At 35.9% G+C, this 10,062-nt stretch overlaps 1 protein-coding gene across 1 annotated transcript; it reads right to left on the bottom strand.

The window, feature by feature from the left end:
- Window positions 1-1,895: 1,895 nt before the first annotated feature.
- On the bottom strand, window positions 1,896-10,039 carry LOC136240681 (uncharacterized). The gene is made up of 8 exons (XM_066031704.1): window positions 9,908-10,039; window positions 9,716-9,855; window positions 8,735-9,122; window positions 8,175-8,368; window positions 7,792-7,958; window positions 4,283-4,718; window positions 4,169-4,232; window positions 1,896-2,300 (listed from the first exon to the last, which is right to left on the bottom strand). Exons 1-8 carry the CDS (start codon window positions 9,993-9,995, stop codon window positions 2,041-2,043), a joined length of 1,737 nt encoding a protein of 578 aa, XP_065887776.1. The 5' UTR covers window positions 9,996-10,039; the 3' UTR covers window positions 1,896-2,040.
- Window positions 10,040-10,062: the final 23 nt, after the last annotated feature.

Genomic DNA, 10,062 nt, shown 5'->3' with positions numbered 1-10,062 from the left:
TTTTACTGGAAGTGCTATTAGGACCCACAAGAAAGCTGTATGCAAGGAGTATCAAATTTTGACACTATATAACTGTTTTAATATAATTATACTCTATCTTGGTTACCAACTATAATATAAATGCTGATGTAATCATGCCAAAATTATTATTTTATGCATGGTATAGCTATAGGTAGATAAATATTGTGACTTTATGTGACACTTTCACACTTCAGTTCCAGAGGACAAATTTATCATGTAGCTATACCACTATTAAGAAATGCATTGCTTAGTTCCCAGGGAAATAACTGAACATCAGAGACAAAGGGGAGATGGAGAGGAGTACCAGAGTACTCACCATGCAGGGTAAAGTTCTATACTTATAAAGTTATGGTGTAGAATAATAATATATAGTTTGTATGAAATAATTCTTTCTGCTGAGTAGTCGTTTCAATTGCGCAGATTAAAGAAAACTAAATTTGGCTCACACATGTACACTGAATAGCACAGATTAATTATTTCAGTGATTGTGAGTTGTTTAATCATGCAACAGGCTGGGTACATAACTGTATAAAAGGTAATTGTAAATTCTAAATATTTCTCTCAAGTGACATAAGGCTGATTTTCCTCACATTTTTAAGTTGTATATAATAAGCAATGGCTTCTTACTAATGATAGCAGTGGATATAGTAATATAATTAGGCAGTACATAAATACTCTAGAAATACCAAACAAATATAAACTACTCTAATAGAACATTCATTTAGGAAATATATAGGGGATACTGTAACTTTATTGGCCAGCTAATGAAAACCCCCTTTTAAAAAATTCAAGTGCCCTGCATACATTCTCCTTACAGAATGTTTCTTTCTATACTGAAAATTTCTTCAATGGTACATTGAATGCATATTTCACATGGATATATTGCATGCGCATTCTGACATGTAATTATGTTGTGATATAATTATGTTACAATGATATCTCGAACGAATGTTATGCTGACATACAGGAGAAATACTTACATAATATTATAAGTGTGTAGTATGGGTGTGTATACAAATGGAAAGTAATAACTAAATTAAATGTACTTAATTTTGTCGATCCAATTATGACAAAACGTCAAAAACCTCATTTCCAGTATTATATATATACAGGTCCAGTTCCATGAATGATTCTTTGGTTGTTGTTAATAACTTTAACTTATTAGCACATCTTCGGGTAAGTATTTTCAAATTTCCTGTAATAATGTGTGATTGTTGTGGATCAAGAAGGTTACTACAATTCTCAAATGACCAAATAGTACACAACAACATATACTAATGAAGGTTATATTTACACATGACTGTGATGGGCTTTAGTGTAATAACAATGACATCAAAATAGGGGTTTGACCAATTACGCACTATTTGGCTGTCCAGTAATTATGAGGAATTCAAATAAATCTACTTTGTTGATATTAGGCCAGTGGCATTATACTATGAACCAAATTACTGTAACAAAACTAGCACAACATTGTCTTATTGATAAAGTGAACAGGCAGTAAGTTGAAAGTCAAGGCATAAAGTTTATTTTTTAATATGCAGTGTTTACCCTCTGTGATTATTCTGTTAGACTTTCTTGATCTCTGATTCTGCTAACTTGCAAATAGCTCCTTGTTATGCCTCATGTTGTGTTGAGATGATTGGTATATGCATATCTTACATTGTTTTGACCACATTAAGTTTTTCAAGCAACTGAATGAAGGTGAGTCCTCAGAGGTGGCCTTATGAGGTGTCAAAAATTATTGTATAGGTCCCTATTACTTGGCAGCAAGATTCTTCTTTTCATATGGTTATATCATGTGATTCTTTGGTCCTTCCTAAACAACAATCTTGCAATCGATTATATAGTATCTGTGCATATGTGTAATTGCAAAATACATCTTAACACACTTGAAAGGATAATGATTGAATTTGATAGCTGTACAACAGTTTAATATGCTAAAAGTTGATACGTATATATACACTCAATAAATAAATAAATAAATAAATACACATATATAAAACAAGATGCATTGTGATTTTATAATGACGTTACTTCTGATTCAACAACTTCCTGGCTAACATCTTGCTCAGCTTCAACCAGTTCGACTACATCACCATTACTGACATCACCATTACTCACAGCACCATTTGCTGTCTTGTGTCCCTTCTTAATGCTGTGGTATGGTTTAAGCTTTCTAAACAAAATCAGGTAGATCACTACCACAGTTGATATCAACCCAGCTAGCAGTAATATTGGGAGGTAAGTACGATGGTTTGCTGCCACGTAAGCTGCATCACCTAACAAATGGCAAAATGTGAATTACTCAGGTGTTTTAAAAACAAAGTCTTTATAAAAGCAAACTACTGATGACATTTTACGGTGGAACCTGTTAATCATGACACTTGAAATGAGGACACCTGTGTAATCAGGACACTTGGTAATGGTCCAAAAGTATCCCTTAGCATGTAAGCTGACCAGGAAAATCAGGGCACCTTGATAATCAGGACACTTTTGATCAGTCCCAAGGTGTCCTTAATATACAGGCTTCACTGTAATAAATTCTGACTATTACATATACATGAATGGTGTGATCAATTATATCAATGAGTTGTATCCAACACACTTGATTGACAATATATGCAATGGACCAGATTGATGATGGGGAAGGGAATGATGTAGTATGTACATTTAATTTGCCTTAAAATCATATACGTATGTACTTATACAGAACTCTTCAAAATTCAACATATAGAAGCATTGACTACTGAACCACCCTAATATAACAACCATCAGTTCCCACTACATCTGTGTTGTAATATGCAAACCAGCTATAGGGTTGGGCAATATTGAACTTTCTTCCCACGGTAATTGTGGAGCTTGTTATCACGATTATTGCAAATATCACGGTATTGAAATGAACTATAGCAAGTACACTTACACATTACATTTGCATGGGTGAACTTTGTTTACTAGCTACCACAACTGCAAGGAGTTTGGCCTAACTTATACGAGATGCCATGGAGTGCTATAAATTTTGAAGGAGGCATAGATCCTATGTATACAGCTAGCAGATAATTTTACTAATGTGAGGCCAGAATTTTTATCCCACAATCACGGTAGTGTTGCATCTGGTACACTGCATGTCTTCTAATAATCAGTGTGTCCTTCTTGTAGTAGTGCATGGGTTAGGCTTGTTTGCTAGTACAAGGAGGCTGAAATAGTGATTGACAAGTACAATATGGCATTGTTAACATGTGTAAGTGTGTAGTGGTAGCTGTATTCCTGCCATGGTATCTCAATAACTATTTATACCAGTATGGCGGTTTTTCAAAAACAAGGCGGTTTTGGTTATTGCCAGCTGTAATATCGCTTTGTTACCATCATACCAGTATATCGCCCAACCCTACAACCAGCTGAGCAAAAGCCGTGCAAATTCATTCAATTCCATTATATTGCTTCTGTGCTATCAAAAAAGGAGTAGACAGACAAAATTTCAGCATTTTATGGTGAATGGAAGAGCACTAGACAGTCAGAACAGCAATAAATTTGATTTGTACAGCAACAACATGAGGGAAAATTACAGGCACTTAAATAAATCAATCATAATTCACAACTAAAACAAGCTATGAAGACGGGACTTGACTCAACCTGTTCACCATAAACTGGCAAATCCATCAATATATGGTACTGTCCCTATACTTCTCTGTGTGGACAATCAAGAATACAATATATAATAAAAATGATGACGGTAAACTTTATTTCTACCACATTGTAAATGATCGAGCACCCATAACTCATGTTCTTTTTTCTGTACAAATATGAAACGAACATTTCTTACTCTCCATGAACAGGCAAACCTGAAGACTGGTTTTATTGAGTTGAACTTTGTTTCAGTGTGTACTGAAGCAATTAGAACATACGGAACTTAATTAGAATATGTGGAACTTTTATGTAACCTCTCTTAACATACTCCCCGAAATTAAGGACACAATAGAAAAAAACCTCTATAATAAGGACGGCCCAAAAGGTACGTATGGTTAATATTAATACATTTTTTACTTCTGAAAGAGGAAAACCTCTATATTACAGCAAAAGGTGGTCAAACATTCTGGGTCCCAAAATGTCTGTAATAGAGAGATACACTACTGTATATAGTGTAACTTACCCCACAAGGGAGCAGTGCATCTTGACAAAGCTCCACTACTAACCAGAATACCCATCACTAAACTCTGAAATGAAACAATGCAAGCCAACACTTAAACACATAATTAATTCATACCTGTGATGCTGAGCCCAGACAATCTGATACTATGACAGTTGATGTTATTCTCATCATAGGAAAACTAAAGCTAAACAAGCACACACCAATCAAAAACTGGATAAAGTTTACAGTGTGTAATTCACTTCTACAAAATGGTTCACAGTCAGAACAGAACTCGTGGGATATTCGAGCATCTGGATTCCAGAAACAATGATATGGCTCTCCAGAGTGCATTCTACAAGCTTCACATGAAGCATTGTCTGATTCCAGAATTGTTTCTATAGAGCTATTGAAGTCTAAATTAGTCCGATTGTTACAAGGTCCACTAAACTTATCACAAGGATCACCACCAATAGCCTGCCAGTCTGTTATTAGCATACAAGTAGTCAGTGTGAGTGACATTCCCAGAAGAAATATGAACCGATTATCCAGTCCCCTTCTCTGTAGTAGAAATCTACCACAATATCCGACATGGCGTTGATACAGTACATGGTGTATTATGTATGTAGGTACTGTATTAGGACTACACATTATACTTGAAACTTATATTCCTTCCAACACTTCTTACAATGTGGAGTTAATTATCTGAACATCAATTAACTGAACTGTGAGTGTTAAACATACTGTTTTTCTTAATCAAACAGGTGTATGCTCTATTAGAGCAACTCAACAGAATTATGCACACAAAAAGCCGGCAAGTCCCACCATGAGTATATTGACAGAAAGAAAACACTTTTTATGCATGCATAGCTCCATGGTCACTTCACGAAAGCACATGATTTTTGTGCTATAATTGCCAGCTACCTTCGGCTCCTCACATTCCAAATTTCAGCAAAATTGCTTCATGTATTCATGAAATTACAACCCCTCAAAATTAGGCTTATCTTCATTCTTATGTTGTTTATTAAACCAGGTGCACGCCCACAGTCGGCCGAAGGCCCACAGCCGGCCTTTGACCGGCTGTGGGCGTGTGCCTGGTTTACTGAAATTGTTTTCATAAAAGTGTGTGTGTGTACCTATCTATCTACCTAATCTACCTATCTATGTTTGTCCATATGCACCCATGTGAGCAAAATCATTAAATAATGGTAAAAACAGCTTTTACGTAAGAAATAAAAGCAAAATGAAACCTGCATTAAACTTCTGTACAGGTGAACTTTGCTGTGAGGTGGTTTCTTTTCGGCGGACTGAAATACGGGTGTGGCGACTTTCCTCAGACTTTGTAAATTACTTTCCCTTTGAGGTTTTCAGGTATTTAACAACTGAAAAACAACGGTGCAGGCCTCGTACACTATCAGGAATAGCCTATCGCTTCGAGTTGAAAGGGGATGTATCCCTTGCATACGCGAACAATAATGAAGAGCAGCTTTGAGGCTATGTCGAGAGAATTTGTGGGAAAAAACACGATAGTCAAACTATAAAACAGTTAGAAGATAATTCTGTGCGTAATATGTCGGTAAAAGTGGTTTGTTTAACAAGTGTTTCCTTAGCAGTGCATAGCAACATAATTGAATGAATTACAAAAAATTCATGAATTACAAAATACGAGAATAAGCTAGTAATATTATTGCACAACCCAAAACTACCCTATTGGTTAAAACAATAAAATAGTAATACTTACATGGTTAATTCATAGTAGCATATACTATCTATGGTTAATTCCAGATGAGTTAGCTAGCTGCATGGTGCCTGGCTTTTAGAAGTAGCACAACAACTTGTTTTCGTTTGTTTTTTCCGGTGGCCTAAAGTTTTCTTTATTTTTGCACACTCATGCGCAACTCAACTGTCACTAAATTTGGTACACATTAATGAAGTATTGAGGTGAATTTACATACCAAGTATAGTGCAAATTTGATAAATATTCACAGAGTTATGAACAACTATTTGCATAAAAAGACCATTTTTTTTTGTCATGAAAATCGGTTTGTGTGTTGTTTAACCATCATACAGTAGCTCACACTTTTTGTAGTTTAAAAGAAATTGCTGTGAGAGTTAGTTACAAGTAAAAAATCCTAACGTCATGCAAAATGGTGCATGTAAAATACAACCAAGCAGTACAAAAAGTACAAAAAATATTAACAAAAAGTTGATCAAAACTTGACCTTCATACCTAACTCCCAAACCTTTAACTACTGAGCTGTTGTTGTCAGCTGCTCAGCTTACTTACAGTAATTTCTTCCTTATAAATGAAAATTCTAGTATCCACACAATACTAAATGTTCACAATTGCATAGATCTACTAAATGAAAAATATAGATTGTTCAGCAGCCATTTCTTGGTAGCCACCTTTAATTCCACAACTTTTTCCACAGGACACCCTTTTTTACAGCTTAGCTGTTTTTTACATGGATACACATGTACAGTAGGCTGTTTGATTTTATGCACTTTTCAATGACACCTCTCCCTCCACATTAGTTTGGATAATCAACTTTCCATTGTAATCTTATCTTGTTGCCATATCCAACTCCCATAATGTTCTATATCCATACACGCTGTAGCTGCTTTAATATTTGTGGTGCTTGAATTTTAAATAGGCATAAATGAAAGCAATTCATCTTCAACATCTTCAACTTCAGCTTCCTAGCAGCATAGGCAGTTAGTTAGACTAAAAGTAAGACCATCTCAGCAAAAGTTATGGCCAAATTTTTAGTATTTAGAAAGTTACATAAACATTAAAAATATCAATTTGTTAGTAGCACAAAATTTAAGAATTGTTCAATTCAATCTTGTGGTATAGTTTTAAACATGTTATGCTCTGGCTGCTATACTAGAGCATTTGAATGTTATTTTTAGTGGCTTTTATGTAAGCAAACTGCCAACTATTTGGCACATCATTCCAACACACAATAAACACAAGCAAGAACACAGCAGCTTAATATGAACACCCTTTCTCCCTCCCCACTTCTTTGAGAGTATGCAAATAACTTTTATATGTAGAATTATAGCTATACAGAGTACAAAGAAGATAAGGTTGGTAACGCCAGCATCCAACAACTCAACATTTTTATTCCTAACACGATTTGCTCAAAATTTTATTCAAACATACATCACATTTCAATTCTTTAAAAATCGCGTGCTTAAAATGATGATTCTATCAGAATAGATGACTGTTCTATTAGAATATCTCGATGGTACAACTTGCTGCAGGGAAGGAAATGCATACTCGTTACTGTGGATTGATGCTGCAGTTAATCACGTTTTACTATCACTAATCCAAAGCACAAATGCATTTTTGCTTGAATTTCTCATCCCACTATATACGTAGCTGGAAAATTTTGAGGGACAATTATTTCGTGAATTTTGGGAGTGACAAGAGCTTCACTTATGATCATGCATCACACGTACTACCATTGATTGCTCTGGGATTTCTTTTAAAATGCAAAATTTGCTTCTTTACACTTTATGCAAAATTTTTGATCCTCAAAATTTCTGCTATATGTCTAAAAGTATTGTAGGCAAAATCAACATATCTTTGCTTGTAATAGTACTGTACTGCATTACTACAGTACTGTTGTATGTATACTTACATGGTGACAGCTGATAGTGGAAAGAAGGACAGTGATATGAGGAATATGTATGAGGACCACTTTACATCTATTCCAAAGTTGTCTGATAGAATTGGATTTTGCAGTGTCTCAATGATAGCAAGGGCACAGTTGATAATAAAGAATGCCACAATCATAAACACCAAGCACTATTATTGTAACTTGTTAAGGATAAAAAATTGTGTTGTCTACAGAAACTCACGTTTGCACAGTGCACACATGCACACTGCCCGCATGAATGCACACACAGACTCTCACATACTATACAACACACACACACACACACGCACACACACACACACGCACACGCACACACATCTACACTCACATACTACACTACACACACACAATGAATTCAAGGATACATAGAATGGTACAGCTATGCCACTCAAGATGGACAGCCTCCTACATTGTATACTAGTTCTCTTTAGGTCTGTCCATTTCTCTTTAAACATCACCACAGTGATTAACATTTGCATTGTCCCATAAAACACATAGAACCATCCAGACCATCGGAAGTCATCCACCAAAGGAATTTGAGCAACTAGAGCTGCAATTCCTGTCAAAGATAAGCATGTGAAGTACAATACATGCATAGCTACACTAACGTACTGCAACTGTGTATATGTGTGTATGGATATATGTATGCAACAGAAATGAGTGCATTTGCAGCTAGTGATTGACTGAGCCAGGACTTTACTTCTATCTATTCTGTGGTACTATAACTTGTAATAAACAGTCAGGGATGAGCATATTGTGGTCGGGACAAGCCACCACTCAAATAAAGTAGCCACCACTACCACTCAACAACCACTACAGATTCACCTCTAACTAAGGTTCCCACGCGTATCTGTATGCGTGTGCATGCATGTGCATAACACATAAAATAGGATGGTAAGGACGAACAAAATATTTTAAAAATTACCTGGACCAAATGCAATACCAAGAGTCCCTAACATAAAATTTAGTAAAAATGTAACATTCTTTAACTGAGATTTCTCAGGATCTTCTCCAACTATATCCCTCACAGTATTGGTAGTCTCTCCAATGTATATTCTTAATAATGTACTCTGTCCACCCAGATGAATCCCTTGAAGAAACCTCCCAACAAGGACCATCCAACCAAAATATGCCACTCCGTAGAACAGACCACCAACCACTAACAATATCAATCCTAGCAACATTAAGTATTTCAGTTTAATGTGCCAACTGCTCAGTCCAGAAAATATCAATGAAGCAAACAGTTCTCCGATACTGAATATGGCAATAGTGAGCGAGTAGAACACATCACTTTCTCCTAAACCTGCTTGCTCCTAGAGAAGATACACATTAATTTATATTAACGTCAATGTTTAGCCATCATGTTCATGGTGCATGTGAGGATAATGTGGCTTCATGAGGATATAATTCTGCTACAAGGGCACCAACCATCAGCCATGAGATACATACAAAAATAACCAAAATGGAAAATACCAGCACCTGGAAGTTGTTTTGCTAGCAAACCACTCCCCTCCAATCCCAATTTTCCTGTACTGTGGGTTATGAAATATAGGCATGCATAACTGATGATCACAGTTTTCTAAACTAGACAATAAAAGGAATAACAAAAAACCCATTAATGCATACAAAAGAAACCTTGAGATTGACATTAGCTTTTTATCACATGTTTGCACATACTGTAAATTCACAGCTGAGGTTTCATGTAACACTATACAGTGATTTATACAGATACATACAGTTGGAACACAAGCAGTTGAAATATGTACGCATGTGATTCAGATAGCACATTCTAATAAAATTGCAGACTACTACTTGACACAGCTTAATTATTTTTATGCATATCTATGTTTAGCTCAAGGGTGGGAGAGTGAGATAGGTGCAATATTACACTATGATTTATACGTACGTTAGGATCCTCAGGGTGTCGAGGGTTAGTGACAAACTGGTATTGTGAAGACAGTGTGATAGTGTAGGTTGTTCCCATCAATAAACTAGCTGCGTGAATTATGATCCAATTTCTTTTGTAGCGCCGTGTTTCATCATCATCTAAAACAATGATTCTCGACGTAAACACGTAACACCATCATTATAAACACACCACTATCTTTGCTGCACGAAGCTACGTCAAGGTACTTGCTATAAACGCAGGAGACGCGGCTGGTGCAGCTCTGCAATTTGTTTTGCATGTCTCCTCACTATAATTTTGCCGTATGCGCTTATGTCAGTATTGTGATAAGCACCCCGCGCCTTCAA

Source organism: Dysidea avara, chromosome 12, assembly GCF_963678975.1.
Source record: "Dysidea avara chromosome 12, odDysAvar1.4, whole genome shotgun sequence".
NCBI classification, from domain to species: Eukaryota; Metazoa; Porifera; class Demospongiae; order Dictyoceratida; family Dysideidae; genus Dysidea; species Dysidea avara.
This window is presented reverse-complemented; position numbering and strand designations above follow the sequence as displayed.